Source organism: Vulpes lagopus, chromosome 19 (assembly GCF_018345385.1).
Source record: "Vulpes lagopus strain Blue_001 chromosome 19, ASM1834538v1, whole genome shotgun sequence".
NCBI lineage: Eukaryota > Metazoa > Chordata > Mammalia > Carnivora > Canidae > Vulpes > Vulpes lagopus.
The window spans coordinates 12,855,589-12,882,583 of NC_054842.1; the positions used below are offsets into that span (position 1 = coordinate 12,855,589).

Below are 26,995 nucleotides of genomic sequence, written 5' to 3' on the forward strand. Positions count from 1 at the left end.
AGAGCACTATATCTAGTAAGCTCTACTTTGTGAAGAAAAATGGGGATGGGGGTAGTCTGGGTGGCTCAGTTGGTTAAGGGTCTGCCTTGGGCTCAGGTAATGATCTTGGGGTCTTGGCATGGAGCCCACATTGGGCTCTGTGCTCAGTGGGGAGACTGCTTCTCCTTCTCTCTTTGCCATGCTCTCAATGCTGTCAAATAAAATCTTAAGAAAAATTGAAAAATGGGTAAGCATATGAGAGTATAGATTTGTTTATGTAAAATGAAATTCCAGGGGCACCTGGCTGGCTCAGTGGGGAGAGCGTGCAACTCTTGATCTCGGGGTTGTGGGTTTGAACCCCATGTTGGGTATAGATTACTTAAAAATAAAATCTTTTAAAAATAAATAAATGAAATTCTAGGAGGGAACTGACAACCAGAGCAGTAGAACCACAACCTGGCCAACACTTGTTATTTTGCCATTATTTTCTAATTTTTATTTATTTTTTATAATATTTTATTTTTATTTATTTATTCATGGGAGACACAGAGAGAGAGAGGCAGACACAGGCAGAGGGAGAAGCAGGCTCCATCCAGGGAGCCCCATGTGGGACTCGATCCTGGGACTCCAGGATCATGCCCTGGGCCAAAGGCAGGCTCTAAGCCGCTGAGCCACCCAGGGATCCCCTATTTTCTAATTTTTAAAGGGCATATTTAATAGGACCTTACTTCTGGAAAGCCTGTGCAGCTTGGATCCAAAGTGGGTATGTTCCTTTTTTTGTCTTTTTGTTTGTGATTTTCTGGATATCAAAATTCAAACCCAAAACCTGTTGATGGTGCTGGACTCATGATCATAAGTCTTCAGCAGACACATTTTTCTCCACTGGAACCCCTTCCTTGATTGTCCCTATCCATGGGTTTTCTAGCCCATTTCTTTCCCTGACAGGGTAGCCCTTGGAAAGCTCTTGTTCTAGCACCGACTTTACAATCTAAACCCTCAGACAATGGAGAGGTTTCCACACCCTCCTCTGGAAGCCACAGAACCACTCAGTGACTTTACTGCTCTGGTTAGTCCCTAATTATTTTAACCTCCTGGGCATTTCCCTCACATTCCTGTGAGATTAGATCTGGTTATATATGCTGGTCATATCTTACTAGCTTTACTAGGTATTTGAGGTGGTGGTAGTGTGGATTTCAAATATATTACTCCACTGTGTAGCTGGAACTGGAAGGCCTCCACCCTACAATTATGATTATATAAAAATGTCATCAAGCAATGGGAAGAAGACAAATGGAAATTGACGTGTTTGAGGAGTGGGATTAGAGATGAAATCTTTCTTTTAGAAATTACCTTTTTGTTTTTGTTAATGCAACACAATTCAGAAAAAAAAGAGCTGAGCTAGATAAACTCTTAACTAAGCTGATTATTTTTTTTTTAAAAAAAGGGCCAGGGGATCCCTGGGTGGCTCAGCGGTTTAGCGCCTGCCTTTGGCCCAGGGCGCGATCCTGGAGTCCCATCCCACGTCAGGCTCCCGGCATGGAGCCTGCTTCTCCCTCCTCCTGTCTCTGCCCCTCTCTCTCTCTCTCTATGTCTATCATAAATAAATAAATAAATCTTAAAAAAAAAAAAAAAAAAGAGAGAACCACTTAAAAAAAAAGGGCCAGTAGCACAGGTTTGGGGCATTAAATGTTTATTAAATCAAGCCTTTAAATTATATCCACCTACAGTCTGTAAACAGATACAGTACACATGTAAGTAAAAGGCTCTTAGATTAGAAGTGGTGGAAAAACGAAAGATCCCTTTGTACACAGGCACCTCATCACTCCGTGGGCTGATGCCATGGGGCCATGTTTTAGTCAGATGAAAAACCAGAAGGAGTTTAGCTCAACTCAACCTGCTAGGATGGATTTCAAGACAGATATTTGTTCCACATTATAGTAGGTTGGATTATAGCAAGGCAACAGTGAAGTTTTTACATTCACAGATTGGCTGAAGTAGTACAAATTAGGCTTTTCCTCTAGATGTCTCCCTCCCTATTACCATAATTAGTAAGAAATGAGAATTAAAATAAATGATGGACCACAGGCTTACAAAAATAGATAACTCGTAGAGTAATAAATATCTACAATTAGCAGAGCACAAACTTATAAAATTTGCCTCTTTCCATAATATGCAGGATATCAGAAGTATGTTCAAAAGATATAGTCAGCAGACCAGATTGGCAAGAGAACACTCATAAAGAAAAAACAGTCAAGTACAAAACTCAGAGTAGGAAGCTGAATGCAGATGAGAATATATGTAAAACAAAATCCTAACTCTTCACATCTAATTATCCCACTTAACAGACACCACAATTAGCTTACAGCCCTTTAAGTATCTTTAAAAGTAACACTTTGTTATCTATGTACACATTTTTAAAAAGATTAATCATGAGACAAGCAAAAATTGATTAACAGTGGCACTAAAATCAATGAAAATTGTGGATTTCATGTGCTTTCATATACTTCTGTGTATGAGGATTTAAAATGCCTCCCCCAGAATGTTTTGGATTGAGTTTTTAAAATTCCCACAAAAATCTATTCTACAATCATTTCAGGTATAGAAGGAAAAAAGTCCCAAGCTGAAAAATTAAAAAAAAAAAAAAAAAAAAAGTCAAAATCTCACAAAGTAACTGAAAATCCATGAATATATAAGTGACATTCATATATTCCCTTAACACTTACCAAGTGCTATGTAAGGTAACTATAATGCTGTCCTGAAATCAATCTCTTTTAAGAAGATACAGTAATTCCCATTCTAATTCTAGAATTAAAAGCACTTATTTGACATAATGTGCGTTTCAGCGAGGTTGACATCTACTTGGTTGTACTTGACAGTGTCACCTTAAAGCTTCATCAAAGATTCATTGCAGGCCTGAACTGTAAAAGTTCATAGCTAACAATACCACAGGTAGGTAGTTCTTCATCCTAACTTTTCTGAGGAGTGAAGGGTATGCTTGAGCTGTCCTCGGGTCACCTCAGCCTAGAGCAGTGTTCCCTTGAAAACTTGGCAAGTTTCTTTGCCAAAAAGAATCTTCATAGTCTAATGTATTTGGAACTCACTGGGTTCGACACGTTCTACTGATATGCTAAGATACACTCTACACCTTCAGGAGGGGTGTGCTGAGGCAGCTTTCCCCAAACGCATTTGGCCTTACCAGAGAACACCTAGAACAACCATGGGATCCCAGGATGCTCATTTCCTATGGCATGTGGTTTGAGAAATGCCAATGTAGGTAAAATTTCTAAAGTAGTGGTTCTCAAGTTGTAGTGAGCATCAGGAACACATGGAAGACATATTAAAGAATAGATGCCTTACCCCACTTTGGGGCTCTGGAGTGGGACTTGGGAACCTGCATTTATGAGAGACTCTAAGTGAAGCTGATGGGAGGATGACATTTTGAGTGGCATCCATCTAGGCAACAACCCATGCAAATCTCAGCTGCAGGAAGCCTTGCCAAGGACTCAGGAAAGGCTGCACATGGCATCTGCCACAGCCAATTAGCTGGGGGTCAAGTCAGCCCAGTGATGCGTGAGGTCTGGGCAACCTGGTGGGGTGGAGGAACACTGGACTTGACACCCAGCTCTGCCCCGACTCCCCAGGTGACCAGTGACTACAACTCAAAAGAGGAAATAATAGGAGTCCCATCTCAGTGGATCTGTGAGGCTTACAGGAAATGTTTGCACAAAAGGACTACCTAACAAAAAGCATCATCCAAAGGTCATTAATCAGTAGAACACTCTGGTCACAGCAGGAAAATCCCAGATGCATTTTCTGCCTTCCGCCACTGCTGAGCCTTTAGGAGAAGCACATTCTGGCAGCTAATGAAGAGAGAAGAGGCTAAAAATGCAGAAAACTGCAAAGAGGAAGATACATAAGTGGATCATCTAATTAAAAATCTCTAATTGTTAAAAAAAGACCAACCCACAATCAAAGTAGTTAATTATGCTGGCTTTGAGATAGAGTTTAAGTTACAGTATGTTGATCTTTGAACACACTCACGCCTCTGTTCTACCATGTTAATGCTGGTTCAGTTTTAACATTAAGAGAATGAGAAGAAGAAGAAGAAGAAGAAGAAGAAGAAGAAAAAAAACCCTTCACTCAAATGCATATGGAGCTGATGTAAAAAATTTAGCTGAGATTCATTCCCATCCTTCTAAGTTACCACGGTGGGAAAATTTCAAAAGTAATTTTTAAAAAGGACTTTTAATTTTGGTTCATAGAAACATCCACAGCATGAGAAATGAACGCAGACTCACACGCTCACACATGTGTCTATTTGTTGCCCACCACATCTTAGCTAGTGAACTGCTTCTTGCAGTTCAAAAATGAACTGGTAAAAATTCATCCGCACCCATGACGAGATGATGGTCAAGCGAACATTGTGTTGCCCAGTCTGTTTCCATCTGAATGGAAAAGACTGATCAGAAAGGCAGCGTGTTCCCCAACACGCTGCACCAGCCACTTTATACATGCTCTGGGTGGCTCTGGAGACAAGACAACATCTCTTGAACGGGTTTGCCTTCATAGCAGATCTGATACACCGCAGTAAACAACGGGAACCTGGTTGGGAGGAAATGTGAAAAAGACGAGTTAGGCCATCTGGTTTACCTTACAGAACAAATCAGTCTTCCTCTTCTGCCTATCAGATTGTAGATGGGTGTGCTACATTGGACAATAAAGCAAATGCCTTCTATACTCCTATTTGATCGGCAGAAAGCCTCTGCACTGTGGCTCTAAGGTGTTGGTATGACCTAGACCATCCTTCACCTACTTGTTTGGAGTACACAGTCTACAAACAAGTCACAGGGTAATTCCTGCAGGGGCATCTCTGATCATTTATGTGAAGAGTTGTAGCTTAGACTCTTGGTCAAGTCTGGAATGAATTCAAGTTTCTGTCGATATTTTAAGAGACTGGAGAATAAATCTTAAATTGCAAGGAGGTATTGCTCTCCCTTCTCCAAAAGGGATCATCCAAGGATAAAGATGAGGCAGCCCACACATCACCATAAATAGTTCGGGTCTGGAACACTCCTGCAAGAATCAACGTGGGCACCCACAATTAGCAGAGCACTGATCTCAAGTTGGAAGCTGGGTTTATTTTGCTTTTCTTCTAAGATGTGAACACAGATATAAATGAAAGTTTGAAATGGCTGAGGGTATAAAGGGAAGGGTTAATAATCTATTGTGAGAAAAGACAGCAGTATCCCAGGGTGCAGCTGGTTCATCAAGTATTTTAAACAGCAGATATCACTAAGGAAATAACAAAGGTAATTTCAATCAGGCTTTTAAACACACACACACACACACACACACACACACACACACACACACACACACTCAACCCAAAGTGAGCTTGATAGGATCAATAGCATCTTAAAAGCCATTCTGAAAATTATCTAGTTGGAATTCTATAATGACAACTTAATTTAAGAATAGCAAATAACCCTGATAGGTCATATGTCTATCACTGTGGGTTTTTTTAGGTACAGAATATTTTATTTTTTGGAGTCAGGCGGACAGTCAAATCTGACCCCACAGCCTATCTGCTCTGGGCAAGTTTCATAACCCCTCTGTAAAATGCGGCAGGACCTGTTGTGTTTTTGTTTTTGTTTTTAATTTTATTTATTTATCCATGAGAGACACAGAGAGAGAGAGGCAGAGACACAGGCAGAGGGAGAAGCAGGCTCCTAGCAGGGAGCCCGATGTGGGACTCGATCCCGGACCCCCGGGATCACACCCCGGGCTGAAGGTGGCGCTAAACCGCTGAGCTACCCGGGCTGCCCAAGACCTGTTGTGTTAAGGTCTGTTGTATTAAGTGACTTACATGTAACATACAGAGAGTATAACTTGGCACATGGTGGGTGTGCAGTAAGGGACAGTTTATATTCACAGCCACACGATGGCCAAATAGGTCCTAGCAAGCTCCTGAAGGACAGAGCCTTAGATGTTTTGTTCACCTCTGCATACTTGGGGCCTGGCACAGTGCATGGCTGGGGGCAGGTGCTCAGCAAGTATTTGTTCAATGAACTATTGAGAATGGGAGTTAGAGCCTGCACATTTCAGCTCATTCATCTTTCCATGGCTTAGTTCTCCTGATCCTACGATGAGAACAACTTATGTGTCCCCAAAGCAGGGTGGCAGGTGATGAGTGGCCACCCAAAGCCATTCCTAACCCCCTTCACTTTTTACCAATAGCCTAAGGCTCAGTTTCCCAGCCTTTCTTTCTCCCAGAATTAGCCAAGGAAACAAGTTCTAGAGAGCAGGACTCAACATCTCTGTTGAGGGCTTTGGGGGAAGATACTCCTCTCCTTGAGAGGCACTGGAGACTGTACCTGCTCCATGTCACGGAGTGCAGCTGTGTATGTGATGCATGGAGCTGCTGCAGCCATCCTGAGATTCTGAGGGAATACTAACAGTATCACTGAGATTCTAATCTAGAGGCACTGTGCCAACACCAATAATGACCTCCAGAGTCCTTGTTCTATGAGAAAAATAACCCTATTGCTCAAGGCATCTTTAACTGGGCATTGCTCTTGCAGCCAAAACCACTCCTGACTTTCATAAACAGAGCTTCCAAAATGGATTGTGTAGATTAGAAGCTAACATGAGATTGGGAGTATGGGGGGGGGGGGGGGAATTTCTATGGAAATTGGAATTTCTAAGGAACTTGTTTAATCCTCACAACCACCCTATGAGGGGGATAATTTCCTTATCCTCATTCCATAGATAAGGAAACTGAGGCACAGTTTCTGACTCTGGAGCCAACATTCAACCACTAGGCTATCCTGCTCATCTAAATGCTGTTTTATACAGCATAAAATACTACAAGGCCAATTAGATCAGTTTGGAGAGCTCTCTAAATGAGATTAGAGGTGAAAGGAGGGCAAAAGACAGTATTTCAATGAAAAATATAGGCATCAGCCAATCAATCAGCCAGCCCACTAATGGCTACTAAGGACTTAAGATGTGTCAGGCTTCAACCAGGTGCAGGATGTCCTCAGAGAGCTTACAACATTGTTCTGGGCTGAGTTGTACCCCCAGCCTCCAAATCTGTCCAATGAAGTCCTAATCCTCAGTACTTGTAAGAAGAAAATTAAAAGGGGGTCCATAAGTATGGGCCCTAGCCCAATATGACTGATGTCCTTATGAGAAAAGGAGATTAGGACTCACACGTGGACAGAAGGAAGACCACATGAAGACCCGGGGTGAAGATGGCCATTTATAAGCCAAAAAGACAGGCCTCAGAAGAAGGCAGCTGCTGGCACCTTGACCTTTAGACTTCTAGCCCATGAGAAGTAAATTTCTGTTGTGCAAGCCCCTCAGCCTGTGGTATTTTGTTATGGCAGCCCTAGCAAATGAACACAAACACCTGATTCTCACACATGCTCATAAAGATGCATGCACAAGGAAATCAAATCAAGCAAATTTTGTAACAGCAGAAAAACCCAGACAACTTTACTGTCTATCCATAGGAGACTGGCTAAATAAACTGTGGTTCTCCCACACAGTGGAATGTTCTGTAGCCATTAAATGAGATCTATTGGTGCCGATGTGGCATGATCTTCAAATCACGCCTTCAAGTGAGGAAAAGCAAGGGACAGCGCACAACGCAGAGCACAGCACCCATTACATAAAAAGAAGGACATACTAACAGTTCAGACAGCTGCCTGCATCTACGGTGGGGATTTGGAGTCATTTTTCACCGTGTGCCTTTTTCTAGGACTCAAAGTTCTTTTTTTTTTTTTTTTTAACCGAGAGCATGGGCTCCCCCCTCCAAATCTGAAGAATGAAAGTAACATTGTATGTTCATGTAAGAAGCCACAGCACCTGAGCAGCAGTTCTGTCTAAACCTGGACTCAGGGATGCCTGGGTGGCTCAGTGGTTGAACGTCTCTCTGCCTTTCGCTCAGTGTGTGATCCTGGGGTCCTGGGATCGAGTTCTGCATCGGGCTCCCCACAGGGAGCCTGCTTCTCCCTCTCCCTGTGTCTCTGCCTCTCTCTGTGTGTCTCTCATGAATAAATAAAATCTCTTTAAAATAAAAATATAAACAAACAAACAAACCTGGGGTCAGCAAGCCACAGCCTGAGAAACAAATCTGACCTATGGCCTGTTTTGTACTGCCTGCAAGATGAGGACAATTCTTACATGTTTTGAGGGCCATAAAAGGAAAAAAAAAAAAAGAATATACAACAGAGAGCTCTATGCGGGCTGCAAAGACTAAATGTTTACAACGTGGTCCTTTACAGAAAAACTTTGCTGACCACTTGTGTAAACAATATGTTCAAGGCAGGAAAGTTATTTGCATCTGAAGGGTATGGATGAAGGTGGCTTTGAGGACAGGCCCAGGCCGCTTCAAGGGTGGTCAGGGCTGACCTGTACATCCAGGCAGGCCCAACAGCAGGAGGATAGATGCACACAGAAGTCTGAGAAGGAGGTACTGGGGCAAAGGGAAATCTGCTTCAACTGAAGAAGGGGTTGTAGAAGGTTACAGGACATAAGTGTTAGAAAGTTCAGTTGGTACAGAACCGAGAGGGCTGCCCCAAATGCCAACCTAAGGACTCATCATTCTGGATGAGCAGAAGGCCTGTGAACTAGAATACTTGAGCTGGAAGGCACCATGGCAATCATCAGGTCCACTAGTTCTATTTGGTGGGTAAAGAAAACTGGGGCACAGATAAGAATACGACCGGTCCAAGACCACATGGCTGGGAAGCCGCAAGGTGGCCGGAGGTGCTGTCGCCTGCTCACTGCTCTTTCTGCTAGCCACAGAGAAGGAAAGACAGGAAGACCTGGGCAGTGATGGCTGGGATGACGAGGGGAAAAAAAAAATCAAGGTAAGAGGTAATGCCAAGGGAGAACTGCAGAGCTCAGGGGTTGCCTAGGCAGCGCTGGGAGGTGGGTGCAGGGGAAGGGAGAGCCCCTACAGACGTCTACACTGCAACCTGGAGAAACCATGTCCCCTCCAAACGGGCAGTGACCTCATTAAGCACAGGCACAGTCTGTTTAGTTTCTAAACAGAAGAAAGAAAATGGGACAAGACGGAGGAAGGGCATCTGCTCAGAGCCAAGTTTCACTTGCTTGATTATGCCTGCCTTTTTTTTCTTTTCTTTTTTTAAGACTTATTTGAGAAAGAGACAGAAAGCATGGGCAGGCAGGGCAGAAGGAGAGGAAGAGAGAATCTCAAGCAGACTTCAGGCTGAGCTCGGAGCCTGACAGGGGGCTTACTCCCAGGACCCTGAGATCATGACCTGAGCCAAAACCAAGAGTCAGACACTTAACTGACTGAGATTCCCAGGTGCCCCTACACCTGCTTTTAAGAGATTTTATATATTTGAGAGAGAGAGAGAGAGAGAGAGCACAAGCAGGGGGAGGTGCAGAGGGTGAGGGAGAAGCAGCCTCCCCGCTGAGCAGAGAGCCTGATGCAGGGCTCAATCCCTGGACCGAGATCATGACTTGAGCCGAAGGCAGACGCTTCACTGACTGAGCCACCCAGGCGCTCCAACACCTACTTTTTAAAAACAGGCAGGTACTGATCCCAGAATGCCAATTCCAGTCTATAGCCTCCCCAAGTTCCATGATGAATATAACACCAGCCAACTCATCCATTCATAGAAGCCTATCAAATACATCCCATGGTCACACACAGGTGCCACTTTAAAACCATGATTGGGAGACAATTTTCATCCACTAGCACTCAAGTATTTTCTAAAGACTTTAAAAAAAATTCCTGATAACTACTCAGTGTTTATTAAAGTAGCCCCACCACACTCAAACACATTACCATTTGCCGTTGAAGTATGTAGGGAAAACCATGCACCTAGGAGGTGTTTTCCTTTTAGTCATGATTTAACGGTAATTCTCCTCTTCTGGAGGCCTGTTTATGACTTCCATCTCTGCCTGGCTGGTTTTGAAAGCCATTTCAGAAAAATATAATGCTAATGAAAGAAGGAAGACAAATGTCCTGTCTGCCCTCATTTTCAACTTGCCACAGGGAACTCTATGGGTTGATCAGTTTGTACTGGTCCAGAGAGGAGAACTGGGTGTAGGGGAGGTAAAGGCATGTGGTCAGGACCAAGAGACACGTGCACTGATCTGAGGAGGAGGGAGACACACCAGAGAACGAGCAGACACGCCTATAACCATCACTGGCTCAGGGAGACGAGTGTGCACTATTGGCCACAAATGGCAGTGTCTGCTCAGCCGCCCAGTCCCCTCCTCTCCCAAGCAAGCAAACCTCCCCGCTCCCTCCTGAGGAGCCAAGGACCCACAGAGTATGCTGTGTATGCGTTTATTAGGTGGTGTCGCTGCCATCAAGGTTATGGAAGACGGCTCAGCAAATGAGCAAGATAGAGGGCCACAGGGCAGCCGCAGAGAGGCTGGCAGCTTTTGTGGTGCTACAGGGTTTATTTCCTTGATCCGGGGCAAATCAAACTATCCCAAGCCCACCTTTAATAGCTGACCAGCCCGGTGGGGCACTGGAGGCTGGATACACCCATCCATCCACGGGACACAGAGACTGCAGAGCTGCTCCCCAAACCTTAACACAGGTCACTTCCAGTGCTAGAATTCTGGGGTAATTCTCTTCTTTTCTGAATTGTTTGGCTTTTTATTAACAAGACTATATCTTTTTAAAACAAATAACAAGGTAATCTTTTTTTTTTTAATTCAAAACTTATGACATGTAGCTCTTACCAAACACCCTGCAGGATACACTAGAACTTCAAACTTCATGTTTCCTAACATGCTTTATAAAACTGAGTTCTTCTTAGGGCGCCTGGGGGGCTCAGTCAGTTGAGCATCTAACTCTTGATTTTGGCTCAGCTGATGATCTTAGGGTCCTGGATCAAGCCCTTCATCGGGCTCTGTACTGGGTGTAAAGCCTCCTTAGGATTCTCTTTCTCTCTCTGCCCTTCTCCCCTGGCACCTTCTCCCCCCCCACCTCCCCTTTCCCCTCACATGCACACACCCTCTATCTCTCAAAAAAAAAAAAAAAAAGAGATGCCTGAGTGGCTCAGTGGTTGAGCATCTGCCTTCGGCTCAGGGTGTGATCCCAGGGTCCTGGGATCAAGTCCCACATTGGGTTCCCTGCGAGGAGCCTGCTTCTCTCTCTGCCTGTGTCTCTGCCTCTCTCTGTCTCTCATGAATAAATAAAATCTTTAAAAAAAAGAGAGAGAGAGAGGGCAGCCCCGGTGGCGCAGCGGTTTGGCGCCGCCTGCAGCCTGGGATGTGATCCTGGAGACCCAGTATCGAGTCCCACATCGGGCTCCCTGTGTGGAGCCTGATTCTCCCTCTGCCTGTGTCTCTGCCTCTCTCTCTCTCTCTGTGTCTATGAATAAATAAATAAAATCTTAAAAAAAAAAAAGAGAGAGAGAGAGAGAGAGAGAGAGAGAGAATTGAGTTCTTCTCCCTGAACTTGAGCCTAGTTCGTATCAACACTCATTTTCAGGGCAGGAAGATGTTCCTCACACTAAGGGCAGAACTATTCCAGTGGAGTTCCGCACTCAGCCATGCCCACATGTACCCACAGGGCTGGTGGTCGTGAGGGGGGCAGGCGGTGGCCCTTCTGTGGGCTCAGGGACAGTGGGGGGACTTACTTGTCAACCATCCCCTTCTGTTTCAGGATCCGGTACACTTCGGCAGAAGTCTGAGGTCCTTGGAGCTTCTGTCCATTCAGCATCTCTTTCTCCAATTCTTCGATGGTCTTAAAAACAAGGACGAAAACCCTATGGTAAAGACTAGAGAGTGGGGGCGCCTGGGTGGCACAGTCAGTTAAGTGTCTGACTCTTGGTTTAGGGCTCAGGTCATGATCTCGGGGTCATGAGACTGAGCCCCAGGTTGGGCTCTGTGCTTGAAAGTGGGGTCAGCTCGAGATTCTCTCTCACCCCTCCCTCTGCTCCTCCCACTCCCCCACTGTGTGCATGCACACACACTCTCTCTCTCTCTCTCAAATAAATAAATCTTTAAAAAAAAAAAAGAAGTATAGATAATCACTTATTTCAAGAGGCGAGTTGGGGGCAGGGGCGGAGCTGCCATCCTCTGCTGCAAGCCAATGGAAAGAGACATAGAAGCTAAAAGGCTAAGGTGGAGGTACTTTGAAGTGAAAGCAGACAAATGTCAACAGGATATGCCTAGCAAATGACAAATGCTGGCCTCTATCTTCACTGGCCAGTGGCTCGCCCCAGCCCAGGGGTCTCAAGTTAGGGCAGATGGGCTGGCGGGGGGGACAGGCCAGTGGCTACCTTCCCAGTTCTGGCAAACGCCTCGGCCACCCTGCGGTTCCGGCCTCCGTAGCAGGTGGTGATGAGGTCGGCCACGCCGCAGCTCTCCAGGAAGGTGGCCGTGGACACCTGGCCCTTGCAGAAGATCCTGGCGAAGGCGATCATCTCCATGAGCCCCAGGCGGATGACAGCTGCTTTGGTGTTGTCCCCGCTGTGAAGGCCGTCGCAGAACCCGGCTCCCACTGCTACAATGTTCTGTGAAGGAGACGGGGAAGCCCAGGGGTGCCTGTCAGACACGGGCCACTGACGAGGATGCCGCAAAGGTGAGGGGGGCGGCAGCGCCCCCCAGTCCGCCCTCAGAGTGCTCCACCGGCTCCTGCCCGGCCCCAGCCCCTGCTCTCCTGCCCCGACTGCCAGAGATAAAGAAGGCTCCAGACTTCCACTCTCCCGTTTAGAGGAGCCAGAGCCCAGGCTGGGGTTAGTAGGAAGCAGCAGTTGGGGAGCACCAGCCAGAGAATTAGGGTGGTTGATTGGAGGCTCTGGTTAAATACTGTTTGGACAAATTGCACCCCCCTCCCTTTAAAATCAAGTGCCTTATTGAACTATAAGATTCCCATGGAAAAGTATGCAGGTCCTAAGTATATGGCTTGGTGATATTCCCACAAACTGAACATACTCTTATAACCAGCACCCTAATGGAGAAACAGAACATAACCAGTGCCCCCAGAAAGCCACCCTCACACCCCCTCCCAGGCACCACCCCCACAAAGGTAACCATTCCCCTGACTTCTAACAACACAGGTATTTGCTTTGCCTGTTTTTAAATTTCACGTGACTAGAATTGTACAGTATGTCATCATTTGTGTTTCTGTCTCAATTTGCCATCATGTTTGTGAGATTTAGTTGTATTTTTACATAAAGCATATTTATTTTCATTGCTGCACTGCATTCTACTGCGTGAATACACGGCATAGCTTTTTTCAGCCGTTCCCTTATTGATTGGCAATGGGGCAGTTCCCAGTCTGTGGCCACCCCAAATGGTGCTGCTGTGGCCATGCTGGCGCATGTCCTTTGGTGACCATGTGCAGGCATTTCTGTTGGATGTGCACCTGGGAGTGGAGGTGGGTCAGTATGTCTGCATATGTGCTGTTCAAGTTTCCGCCTTTTGTTTCACTTATCCCTATGCAGGCATTCGTGGGGGCCCCACTCTTGCATGGCACTCTGCTCCGTACAGGGCAGATAAGACAGAAACTGCCTCTTCAGAAGCTGATAATCTGGTTCAGGGATCAGCAAACTAAGAGCCAACTGCCTGTTTTTGTAAATGTTGTACTAGAAGCCAGGCCCCCCTGCTCGTTTGTGTGCCATCTGTGGTTGCCTTGGTGCTGTTAACAGCAGATTTGAGTGGTTGTGACACACACCGTATGGGCCACAAAGCCCACAATGTTTCCTATGTGGCCCTTACAGATAAAGTCTGACATCCTCTGGCCTCATAGGAAAAGAAGACGTGTGCATGTAATTATAACCTGGGCAGAAACGGATGTTCCACAAGAGGTACCGAAAAACCTGATTTTCATTTCATCCTATGTGTACTAAGCATGCCCTGTGTGGGAAGCTCTACACAGGGCCCAGAGAGTGGGGCTGTGGGACATGGGGGCTGAGGGTGCCACCCAATGAGGAATGGCAAAGACAGAATGGGACACAGAGTTTGTGCCCAAAGAATGGACAATACAGTTGCCGTAAGAGGCAACAGAGTGCATCAAGAGACAGAAGGGCAAGAGTGTGCTGAGGAGTGGTGGGAGCCACAAGCTTCATTTCAAAGCAGGGAAGGCTGCACGGAGGATGGGGTGTCTGAGCTGGGCCTCAAATCCAACGTAAAACCAAACAAGTAATGCCTGCATGCATCATTCACTTGGGACTTCAGTAAAGTCCCTGGGGTTCCTAGCCCTTTCCACTTTACCAAAGCTCCTTCACCAAGAACACTTGATGCCAGGGAAAATGCAAATATTTTGCCTTTGTCTAACCATACTAGCATTTTTCCATAATACCTGGTGACTACCTATGAATTTGTGCCTGTAGAGATCTTAAAATATGAAGCTAATTGGTAACAAATAGAAAATCAGGGGCGCCTAGGTGGCTCAGTCAGTTGAGCTTCTGCCTTGGGCTCAGGTCATGATCCTGGGGTCCTGGGGTGGAGCTCCACATCTGGCTTCCCTGCTCTGAAGGGAGTCTGCTCCTCCCTCTGCCCCCTCCCCTGCTCATGCTCTCTCTCCCTCTCTCTCCTGTCTCAAATAAATAAAATCTTAAAAAAAAAAAAAGGAAATGAAAATAAGCACATCTTTCCTCAAAAACAAAGCATTTTTTTTTAAATTAATGAAAGAATATCTCTTAAAACATCAGGCCTGTGAAATCTGAGGGATGAGGTTAAAAACAGAACTGGAGAGAAAAATGTCTTCCCTGGTTGATATGCAGTTTCTAATAAAATACATGAAGCATAGCATTGATGCGGCCAGGCTCACCCAGAGAAACAGAGCTGGCCATTTAAACACAGCTATCGCTCACCAGGAGACTGAAGACACAAAGCCATTGCAGATGGAAAAAAAAGAAAAAAAAAAAAAACCCATTGAGCCCTGCAGAAGCTTTTGTCTACTTCCAATACACCAATAAAACAGAAGCCTCTCTTCCAATGAAGAGGGCTAGAACAGGGGATAGGAGTGGATGGCTCCCAGAATCTATCTTGATCTCTTGCTCAGGAATAATCCCAGGGCTTTCTCTGATTGCTGGCTATTCTTCTCAAGGCTAATGACACGTAAAAGGAAAAGTTAAAAAAAAAAATTCTCTAAAAAATTATCAGAATGCTGGCATAAGCATGTGCAGGTTTTAGACGAATTTGCACTCTTTCTGTGCTCTAGATGGTCTCCCAGGGAGGTTATGCGCTCTTCTAACAGACCAACAAAGTAGCTTCCAGGTGACTCACTCTCCCCTTACAAAGGCCAGACTCCACGTAGACCTGGCTTCCTACAGCTGTAGGTGATGCTGACCAGGAACCGGGTCTTCTGCATTAACAGCCCAAGCAGAGAGCCTATGTTTGTTTTCCTAAGGTACTAACTTCTGTCCGTACTTGCAAAAGCCTCCCAACCCCTTCCTGCCACACAGGCAATGGAAACTGCAGGTGTCATCAGCCCCTCCACGGCACCTCTCCATCCTCAAGTACCACGGCCTCTGCTCCCTGAGGCAGGAAGTGGGCAGTTCCTGGCTTGGTGCACTCTTAGGTCTGCAGCCTCCCGTGAGGGGAGAGGGGAGAGGCAGTGGGAAAGGAGCGCTGAGAGGCTGAGGGGCGAAACAACCCCCTTCACCACCTGTGCAAAGACGAGCCGGGGATGATAAGAAGACCCAAGGCTGTGTCCAAACAGACCCAGACACCCCTCCTGGCAAAGCAGCCAGACTAAGGGAGCCATGGGAGACACCAGAAGGATGTGCCTTGATACCCGGTTAGCCTCTGCTTCTCTGCCTCACCGCTGTGTGACCCGAGAACCACTGCTCTACCTCTCTGAGCATTCTGGGCTTCAGGGATAACATTCAGGGTTTGGATAAAAGTCTTTCAAGCCCTTTCGGGTGGTGGCATTTCCTCCAGAAGCCTGCACCACTGTGACCTGCCCTGAGTCTGCAGATCAGTGGGACGGTACAGTGGTGACAAAAAGACACCTGGGGACATGGAGGGGGTCTGAGTTCAAAGGCCACCAGGCTAACCGTCGGGTGAGCCTGCTGAATGGCTATACTGGCATGACCATGTCAACATGCCAAGGCCTAGGATCCAAACGGTTAGACTGGTGAAATGGCTCTCTGATGCCTCCTGCACTGTCTCTTGTGTCCCCTTCACAACATGACCCCTCCTGGAGGTCACTTAGCGAACCAACCTCAGTGCATGTCTATAGACTGAATGAGAGATAAAACGACTTCCTACCAGAGGAAGAGGGAGGGATTATTATAAAGTGCCTATAGTGAGTCCACTGCATACACAGTCTCATCTGAATTCTGGTGACAGCCTTGGCACACGTGTCCCTCGCCTCCAGTCTGGCTCATGGAGGTTGAGCAGCTTACTGAGAATACCTTGCTGGTTAATGAGGCAGTCCCAGTGCTTGGAGCCACAGGGCCACTCTGTTCCCCATGGTATGGCAAACTTGGCCCGACCTCTCCTCCCGCACAGGGTCGGAGACCTTCCTGAACCCTCTGCCATCAGATGTCCAAGGGGAGTGCTTCTCTGGCCTGCAGGTGGGCTTGGGAGATAAGGACGGTCGGCTTAGGAGAAGAACAGATTTATGGGGGGAAATAATGAAAATAGGTTAACTTTATTGAACTGCTCTAAGTGCTTCCAGTTGTTATTACCTGATTTAATCTTCACAACATTCCTACAAAATGGGTCCTATGATCATGCTCAGGGAGAGGTGAGGAAACTCCCCCACACAGGGTAAGTAGCTGGCCCAAGGTCACAAGGTGGCGTACCTGCAGGACGAGGCAGCCTGGCTCCAGAGTTCTCTCCAGGCGGGTAGATCACACTGTGCTGCTCTAGATCAGTAAATGAAAGGCACAGAGGGGCCACTTTGGGTTTAAGATAAGAACTTTCTAACAGGATCAGCTGACCTCACCCAACCAGAAGGGCTTGGAGGTAAAGGAGTGAGCTCTCAGTCACTGGAAGCATCCAAGTAGGAGCTGTGTGGATTGAGCCCTGAGCTTCTTTTTTTTTTTTTTTTTTTAAGATTTTATTTATTTATTCATGAGACACAGAGAGAGGCAGAGACACAGGCAGAGGAGAAGCAGGCTCCCTTTGGGGAGCCCGATGTGGGACTCGATCCCAGGACCCCAGGATCATGACCTGAGCTGAAAGCAGATGCTTAACCACTGAGCCACCCAGGCGTCCCCAGAGCAATGCTTCTGACCCTTCGTGTCACTGCTCTCAGAGAGAAGGCAGACGAGGCTACTCATGGCCCGGCACTGCAGCCACCTTCTTGGCCTTTATGTGACCCCTTCACCAGAGGGCACACAGGTGAGGACTACCTTAGTTTCCCCTAGATGGCTGACCTCCCCACGGTGGGGGTGGAGAGGCGAGAAGTAGGAGGCCACTGCCGGGTAAACTCCTCCCTTCCAAGGGGACCCTGGGCACGGATCCAGTTTAATCGCCTTATGATGGATCTTGAAACCCTCGCTCTCTCCCTCTACCACTTATCACTGTCAAAAGAAAAATAAACACACTGAGCCAGTCAGATCGTGTTTGAATAGCATCCGAGCAGATGTCCTCTGAGATCGCTCAGCTGTGAAAGTTATCATTATCCACTGTGCATTTAAATCTGCTTTAAACTATTCTGGAGCTAAAAATACCATGATTTTCAGAAGACAGACGTGCTTAAGCCCTTCCCCATTTCCTGGGTTATGGCACTGCTCAGAGGCAATCACTTGCCCTGAGGTGCTGTCTTTGCAATTCTGAACCAGGGCGGGGTAGATGGGACTTCATTCCTTCCACTTCTAGCCTCTCATGGAAAGAATGTAAAAGTGGAGAAGCAGCCCAGGCTACCTGCAGGTTACACAAACACTCTCACTGCCCAGGATGCAGGCTTCCAGTGAAAGCCTGGCAATGGGTCACTGCTGTACGGGCAACACTCTCTCTGATTCTGCCGGAGGCCAGCTCCTGGTCCTCTAGGCCTAAAGGAGAACTCTGATTGCAGAGGGCACCATGTACAGCTTGCAGGTTGGGCTCCACATAAGGCAGCCTGGCTGAGGTTCAAGGAGGGCTGAGGTCAAGCCCACAATTAGCCCACCAGGCTGGGCACCCCAATGAGAAGGCCTTAGATTCAGCAGTGATATCCAGTAGAAGGTTCTGCAATGATCTAAATGTTTTGTTTTGTTTTAAGATTTTATTTATTCATGAGAGATACAGAGAGGCAAAGGCATAGGCAGATGGAGAAGCAGGCTTCCTGCAGGGAGCCTGATGTGGGACTCAATCCTAGGACCCCGAGATCATGACCTGAGCTGAAGGCAGATGCTCAACCACTGAGCCACCCAGGTGCCCCATGATCTAAATGTTTTATGTCTGCAGATGCAACAGAGTCGTCACTGGCCACCTGAGACTCACTTAAGACTCATGTGGCAACTGAGTCTTTGAAATGGGGTTACTGTGACTCAGAAATTGAACTGTTAATTTTTTTATTTAGTTTTGATTAATTCGAATGTCAATGCAAATAGCCACAGGGCTGTCAGGATCCAGCAGTGGCCCTGGCTAGCCATGAGGCATGAGGCTGTGTATCACAGCTTGGTTTATCTCAGTCCCTGGAAGGAACTTACATGCCCTGACATCAGGGGGCTTAACCTCACTATAGAACAGCCCTACAAGGGAATGTCATGTGGCTGTGCCACCGATTAAGGGTTTATCCCCCAATCTACTTTCTTCCAGAGTCATAGAGTCCCTGACTTTCATGTAAGTATATAGCTAACCAAGGGAGGGAAAAAAAACTATTTCCCAATGTCCCTTGCAGCTAGGTATAGTCACACCATTAAGTACTGCCCATTGAGATGAAGCCAAATTATTACAATGTGACTTCCCAGAATGTACCTTAAAGGACAGCCATCACATGCCCTTTATTCTTTCTTTTTTTTCACCCTATTGCCTGGGAGGCAGATGTGACCATTGGAACTCTGGTCATCATTTTAGAACACGATAAGGACCTACCCTTACAAGCAAGGAATGAGCCTGGCTCCCTGCGAATTCTGTGGTATGAAGCTATAACATGGATTCAGGATTTGTACATAAGAAAGAAATTAACTTCTACTGTGTTCAGCCACTATTATTTTGGGTCTCTGTTAATGAAACCTAATCCTGATAAAGCATCTGTTAAAAATAACATAAGTTTGAGCTGTACAGTTATGATTTTTGTGCTTTTCTATAAGTGCCACTTAAAATTTACATTAAAACAAAGATTCACCCTCAGTGAAAGAAGCCACACGTAGAAGAGTAGATACTGTACAACTGCATTATGAAAGTTCTAGAAAATACAAACTGTAATGTACAAAAGCAGATCAGCGGCTGCCTGGCTGGGGTAAAGAGTGAAAAGGACATGAAGAATAGCTTGGGGATCATGGAAATGTTCTATATTATGGTGGTGATTTTCAGGGCACATGTACACAACTTTTAAAACCCACTATATTAGGTACTTTAAATGGATGCAGGTTATATACATGAATTATGCTTAAATAAAGATATTTATTTTTTATTTTATTTTTAAAAAGATTTTATTTATTTATTCATGAGAGACACACAGAGAGAGGTAGGGACATAGGCAGAGAGAGAAGCAGGCTCCCTGTGGGGAGCCCAATGAGGAACTTGATCTCAGGACCCTGGGATCACGACCTGAGCCAAAGGCAGGCACTCAGCCACTAAGCCACCCATGTGCCCAATAAAGTTGATATTTTAAAAAGATATTCCTGGGCAGCCCAGGTGGCTCAGCGGTTTAACGCCACCTTCAGCCTAGGGTGTGATCCTGGAGACCCGGGATTGAGTCCCACGTCGGGCTCCCTGCATGGAGCCTGCTTCTCCCTCTGCCTGTGTCTCTGCCTCTCTCTCTCTCTCTGCCTCTCTCATGAATAAATAAATAAAATCTTAAAAAAAATAAAAAAGATATTCCCAGGGTACCTGAATGGCTCAGTCAGTTGAGCATCATCTGTCTTCAGTTCCAGTTGTGATAAAAGGGCCCTGAGATCGAGCCCCACGTCAGGCTCCCTGCTCAGTGGTAAGCCTGCTTCTCCCTCTCTTCCCCACTCATGCTCTCTCTGGCTATCTTTGTGTCTCTCTCTCAAGTAAATAAAATCTTAAAAAAAATCAAAAATAAAAAGATATTCCCTTACTGGAGATTAATACAGGCTAGAAGTAAAGGACATTCTTTTTTTTTTTTTTAAGATTTTATTTATTAATTCGTGAGAGACACACAAATAGAGAGGCAGAAACACAGGCAGAGGGAGAAGCAGGCCCCATGCAGGGAGCCCAACGTGGGACTCGAGGATCAGGCCCTGGGCTGAAGGCGGCGCTAAACCACTGAGCCACTTGGGCTGCCCGGTAAAGCCACATTATAAAGGCAGTAAAACTGCACTGCTACAAAATGATTTTGCATAAAACCTTAAATTTTCTTTTTGGTTTTATTCTTGTAGCGAGCTGTTCTTTCTTTCTTTCTTTCTTTTTTTTTTTTTTGGTAACTTAAATGCCCTCATGTTTTGAAATACATTCAAAAAAGAATGTACATTTCTTTGCTAGAATGAAAATTACTAAAGACTGTTAATTTAATGTGAAAGAATAAAACATGTCAAACTACTTGAATAGTAAGATCCAGTTTTTGTTTTTAAAAGGGGCCATATATATATATATATGTACCCTCACTAAAAGGATTGGAAGGAATACGAAAACCATCAACAATGGTTTTATCAGAATTTAGGAATTATCGGTGACTTTTACTTTCTTTACATCTTTTTTTTGGGTGAAACACAATGATTGTGCACTACTTTTATAATCAGAAAAAAACAAAAAAAAACCCTATTAATTATGTAATAAAAGAAACACACGTCCATTTGTCCTTGCTTTGGCAGCCTCTGACAAGGGAGAGGTTCATCTTAGTCAACTGGACCAAATCAGAAAAATCAGGCTGTACATGGTAACCAAAGAACACCAGACTAAGATTCTTGGAACCCATGTTCATACTTCCACTGTGCCAATATTTGCTACATTTGAGTGATTTAATCTCTTTGGATCTCTGTCTCCTTATCTGTATGATGGAACAGTTAGACTCAGTTACTGCCAAAAGTGCCTGTTTCTCGGTTTTCAAAAATCCCAGCTCTGATGCAAGGCAAAAATCCCAGCTCTGATGCAAGCTGACAGGAATGATGGTAACTGATCCTGTTTCAAAGACAGCCAGAGGAAGGACGATAAATGTTCCTCAACCCCCATCAGTCTCTGCCCCCCAGGAACCACCCTCTGTCCTGGTAGCAGGCACAAATCCACTTACAGGCTTCCTGCCAACAAAAATGAAAAGCAAGTCTAAGTTCAGACACAAGACCAGCATGAGGTCCCATTAGTAGAAGCCTTTCCAGAACCCTCCATCCAGAAGCTTTCTTCTCCCTCAAGCACCCTTTGTTCTGGGCAGGATCTCACAGCTTCTCCACCCACCACCAGAAATATCCAGTCACTTAAAAACTGCTTTGGAACAACACAGACGGGTGCTGAGCAATTAGGCGTTCATGATGCTCCTGCTGTCAAGTGGTCATTAGTTTAATGAAGGACTATTAAAAACACATAAAAATCTCAACCAAAAAAATAAACAAAGCACAGCCAAAGCCAGTGCCTAAACTGTGTAACAGGGCCTGCCCATAATGTGAAGAATGCCCCACACAAACATTCAGAAATAGAGGTGTGTGCTGTCCGGGAGCCCCAGTCTTTCACTGGCTTTCATTCTTAAAAATCCTCATGGTCCAGGAACATGTGACCACACAAACACACATGATACTATTCTACAAAGTGGATGTAAATTCTGATGAGAGAAAAAAAACACTATTATCTACAATTTAGAGAAAGAGCGGGGAAGGCATTCTTTGGATTCCTGTCTTTTCAGCTAGCTTTCAATCTTTGCAATTTTTACCTGACAAAGCCTAAGCAAATGCCAGATTGCGTGACTTCCTTCCTGAGGTGCTCAAATTCCTGAAAAGTGGCTTTTGCTACAAAAGAAATGACTCAAAAGTGACTCAAAGGGGGGTATTCATTCACACTGAAGCTTTTTTTTTTTTTTTTGAGACGGTAGCTCAAGCAGCTGATCCTAGTGGGAGAAGCCAAACTGGCTGTCTCCCAGGAGTCAGGCTAGAGAGGGACCGGCCACCAAGACTTCCACAGGCAGAGTGGAACAGGTCAGGAGCCTGCGTGGAAACTCTTCCCTTTACCCTTCCCAGCCATTAGCCAATAGAAGCTGCTTCTTTAATTGAACCACTTCCCTTTATGGACAAAGCTAAAACTATTCTTAGAAAGGCCTTTGGCAGCAACAGACTATTTTTCTTTTAAAAAGAACAATCAACCAAGCCATCAAACCAAACGAGTGGCATAATTCAGAGGGAGTTAGTCCCCTTCCCTACTCAAGATGATATGTAAGAGAAATATATGAATTCACAGGGGGGGAAAAAAGAATGCCTTGCTCCCCTGTAAAACTCTACCTGAAATCAAGGTATTCTCCATGCTTTTTAAAATATTACAGCTGCCAATTTCCCAAAGAGCAAAACACCACACCTCCCCCCGCCCCCCCCCCCCCCCCATTTACAAATAAAAGTGAAGCAGAATGGAAGAGGAACTCCAGCCACTCAGGACAGGCTAGGCGAAAACAGGAAGTGATCCACAAGGCTCTCGATTCACTATTTTTCTCTGAAGGACAAACAGAACACAGAGCCCAGTCATCAGGATTAGATTCGATAATGTGGACAGTGGCCAGCATGGTGAGCTCCTTCCTTGAGCAGAAATAACAAGGCTGACTTTACCTTAAGAGCACCACAAAGTTCAACAGTGTCTGCATCATCGACCACGGTAATTCGAAAATTTGGAGTCTGCAGAAGTTCTTTGAAGAGAAGGCCATTCTCCATTATTTTGCTGCCTATTGACAGATTAGAGAAAAGGGAATTAGTAAGAATGCCTAATCTTAATTTCCACATCTAACAGTTTAAAATGTTTTTCGGATACAATAAGTAATGCATATTCATCATAGAAAATGTCGAAAATTCAGAGGAGTGGAAATAGGAAATAAAAATATTCTGTAATTCTAACCACAGACTATCGTTAACAATTTGGCACACATCTCTTAACCTACTGAAATATGAATATACATAGTTTTTCTCAGACTTGGGAGCATAATACATATATATATATTCCCCCACTTTGTGGCATGAATAATTTTCAATGACATTTTCGACATAATTTTAAATAGCTGCTTGGTGTTTTACTGGGGACATGTATTCTCTTTCATCTAAGTATTTTTCTCTGTTTAATACCTAAAACTGTTGCAACTTCTGCTACCTTTAACACTTATGAATTCAACTTCCATGTTTATATCTGTAACAGATTCAGGTTCAAAATCACCCACTCTGTCCTTTCCATGGGAAGAGAGTACATTCCTTTCCACTAATGTTAGGCTTGACCACGAGTGCTTGGACTCAGTTCAAAGTACATGGGGCATACCTCCCCACCCCTTAACTTTGGGCTGCTCAGTCATTTGATTTGCTTTGGTCAATAGGACATTAGCAGACGGGGCGCAGGTGATGCTTCCAGTCCACTCATACCGAAGTAGGGCTGGTTTCCTTGTACCTCTGCCTTCAGTGTGAGAAGAACATTCCCTAGCTAGCCCATTGGGCCCAGCAGGAAGATGAGAGACACAAGGAGTGGAGCCACCCAGCCTCGCGGCCCCAGCCAAGAGCAGCCCACCACCAGGTGACCCACAGGTGTTAGCTGTGCTCATTTTGTCTGCCACTGAGATTCTGTGATCGATATTTAGAATCTATGGCAATGGAGAACCGATACAAACAACCACTTCTTTTCTTTCTTTTTTTTACAATCACTTATTTTCATTGACTGATCACTGCAAGATGGAAATGCATTCAAAGAGTACTTGTTTCTGGGCAGCCCCAGTTGGCTTAGCAGTTTAGTGCCGCCTTCAGCCTGGGGCATGAACCTGGAGACCCCGGATCGAGTCCCATGTTGGGCTCCCTGCATGGATCCTGCTTCTCCCTCTGCCTGTGTCTCTGCCTCTCTCTGTCTCTAATAAATAAATAAAATCTTAAAAAAAAAAAAATACTTGTTTCTGCCGCTGCTACACCATGTCTCCTGGACAGCACCTAGAATGGGATGGATGCTGTGTTTTTATTTTTCCTTGTTTTATTTAGGTACTTGGGATTAAAACTAAAACACAAAACTTTACACATAAAGCCTGGTGTGAAATCTGCTCTGATTGGTGAGGGTGTAGGGTGGAACTAGCCTGGAAATCAGATGATAAACCCGGTCCCGGCTCCCAAGTCCTGTTGCCACAAAGAGATGGCAGAGAGCTGACTGGGGCTCTGGCTGCCTCTAGGTCCCGAAGCTTGTTCCCACACGTGTCACTACAATCACCTGGGGATCTTTAATTACACCCACGCCCGGGCCATATCCCAAACCAATTAAATCAGTCTCCACGGTGAGCAGACAGGCATAACTTTTGAAGCTGCCCAGATGACTCCTGCAGACAAGTTTGCAAACCTCTGATTTCACCTCCTCCAGATTCAGGCACTCTCAGGACTGTTGTAGGGTTAAATAAGAAGCAGATGTGAAGAGAGCCAATTAGCACACACGGAGGTCCTATACAATAATGATGGGGAGGGACGGCTGGGTGGCTCAGTGATTGAGCGTCTGCCTTTAGCTCAGGTCATGATCCCAGGGTCCTGGGATCGAGTCCAGCATTGGGCTCCCTGCAAGGAGACTGCTTCTCCCTCTGCCTATGTGTCTGCCTCTCTCTCTCTGTGTCTCTCATGAATAAATAATATCTTTCAAAAAAAGAAAAGAATAACAATGGGGAGAGCCGACATATGCTTATGACTGACTTTGGCCATCTACAGACAGGCGACCCGGAGAGGTTTACCCACTTGCCCAGAGACACAGGGGCTCGTAGGAGACCTAGCCCAATTCTAACCAAGGTGCTCTGGCTCCAAGGCCCATGTTCTGACTCTCTATGCTACACTTCCTCGGGGCGGGGAGGGGGCAAACCCAAATAAACATCACAGAACTGTCTTCTTCCAATGAAGAAAAAAGATGATTGTCAACAATTATTATGCCCATAATTAATATAATGTCAAAATAACCTAGGGGAGAGTGGACGATGCATGATGGATACATGGGGTTCAGGACCCTGTTCTACCTCTCCTTTTGTTTTAAGAAATTGTCCATAATAAAATGTTTAAAATCAGGGCACCTGGGTGGCTCCATGGTTGAGCGTCTGCCTTTGGCTCAAGGTGTCATCCTAGAATCAAGTCCCGCATCAGGCTCCACATGAGGAGCCTGCTTCTCCCTCTGCCTATGTCTCTGCCCCTCTCTCTCTCTCTCTGTGTCTCTCTCTTTTTTTCCCTCTGTGTCTCTCATGAATAAATAACATCTTTAAAAAAAAAAAAAGTTTAAAATCTCTACATCCAATACTCAGAAACACATTCTCTATTCTACAAGCATTGCTATTATCTATTATTTACTTGAATTCTCCAAATATTAGAACTGTGTCAGTTTGAGCAAACTGTCCTCTTCAATTTTTTAAACAGTGCATCAGACCATGTGGGTGATTCTGTGCAACACTGTTGCATCACCTGGGTTGGGTAAACTAGCCCCCAGCCTCCACATTATGACATCATTACGGTCTTTCTCCTGTGTCCTTCACCGCGGGCCACTGCTCAGTGCCTACAACACGAAGAACTGTGAACCCCACAGACTAGCCCCTTGCTCAAGTCACTGTAATCCAGCTCTGCAGCTAGAAACGAGCTGTTGCTGTGGGTAATCAGACAGACAAAACAGGCAGGAAGAAGAGGGCTGGCTCTCCATCTGCCACTGATACGGGTGGGGTCTGTTGGGTCCTCTGTGGTTGCAAATTATACACTGTCCCTCAGAGGGGTGGGCTTGATTAATGTCATCTCACTTTTTCCCACATGTACTTTAAAAAAATTATGTTAAGTCACAGGTAGGAAAGCACTAACTATGATTATCAGTCGTAAGTAGTGATGAGGCAAGCAGGGACCCAGACCATCTGGTCCAGAGCAGGTAATGCCCAACAGCCGTGGGGAAGGGCTGCCCCAAACTGAATATAAAACTGAGACAGGAGAGTCTCCTGTTTCATGCCAGGTTTTAGAAATAATCAACCTATGTAATAGGACACTTTCGAGACCCTCCTTTTGGTGTGTGATTCCATATTTGTGTGTGTACTTGGAAGCTCCAAAAGGAGCTTACGTATCCTTGACACTTTGCAGATGCTGGACACATAATGGGCTTTGAAAAATTTTTCTGAGGTGACAGTGAAAATCTCCAGTTCTTGAAGAATGAAGAGTTCTCGAGAATGAAGGGAGCTCTCACCACAAGGGGGCACCACAGTTCACCATGCTGGGGAGAATTTTTACAAGATACTGAAAAACAAGGCTATTTTTTTCTTCTTCCTCTGCAGAAGATTCAAGTAAGCTAAAACTCCTGAATCTACCATAATTAAGAAAAAGTTGGTCGCTAATGTCATCAAGAATTAGCAATTAGCATTAACCACAGTGCAATTATCAAATGCAAGAAATTTAATGTTGGTACAATTATCTAACATCCAACTCACATTCCAATCTCACCAATGAGTACAATGCTGTCTTTCATGGCAATCTTCCCTCCCACAATCCAGGAATCCCACTGCATTTTGCAGGCACTCTCTGGAGTTGTCTTTAATCAGGGACACTCTAATGTTTGTCTTTCATGACATTGGCATTTTTGAAGAGTGCAAGCCTGGTGTTTTAACATAGCTTTTACTTTGGGCTTGTCATTTCCTCATGGTTTAGTTCAGGTTATATAAGACAATTTAGAAAATATCATCTTTGTACTTTATCTTCCAATGTTTTACTTAATTCAGGTCTCTATTGCCAACTGTGATCCAATCCACAGAGAAGGCAGTGGACCCACTGGATAAACAGAAGCCAGAGAGAAAGAGACAGAATTT

The 26,995-nt window shown here is 45.3% G+C and overlaps 1 protein-coding gene across 1 annotated transcript in view; it reads right to left on the bottom strand.

Annotated features, from left to right (window-relative positions):
• Window positions 1–1,652: 1,652 nt before the first annotated feature.
• The window catches only part of GPD1L (glycerol-3-phosphate dehydrogenase 1 like), a 63,022-nt gene continuing 37,679 nt past the window's right edge, over window positions 1,653–26,995 (bottom strand). The window contains exons 5-8 of the mRNA XM_041734089.1: window positions 22,788–22,900; window positions 12,261–12,494; window positions 11,616–11,722; window positions 1,653–4,581 (exon numbers count right to left, since the gene is read on the bottom strand). Of these exons, the coding sequence (XP_041590023.1) occupies window positions 4,485–4,581; window positions 11,616–11,722; window positions 12,261–12,494; window positions 22,788–22,900 (551 nt within the window). The 3' untranslated portion in view covers window positions 1,653–4,484. The remainder of the gene's footprint in view (window positions 4,582–11,615; window positions 11,723–12,260; window positions 12,495–22,787; window positions 22,901–26,995) is intronic.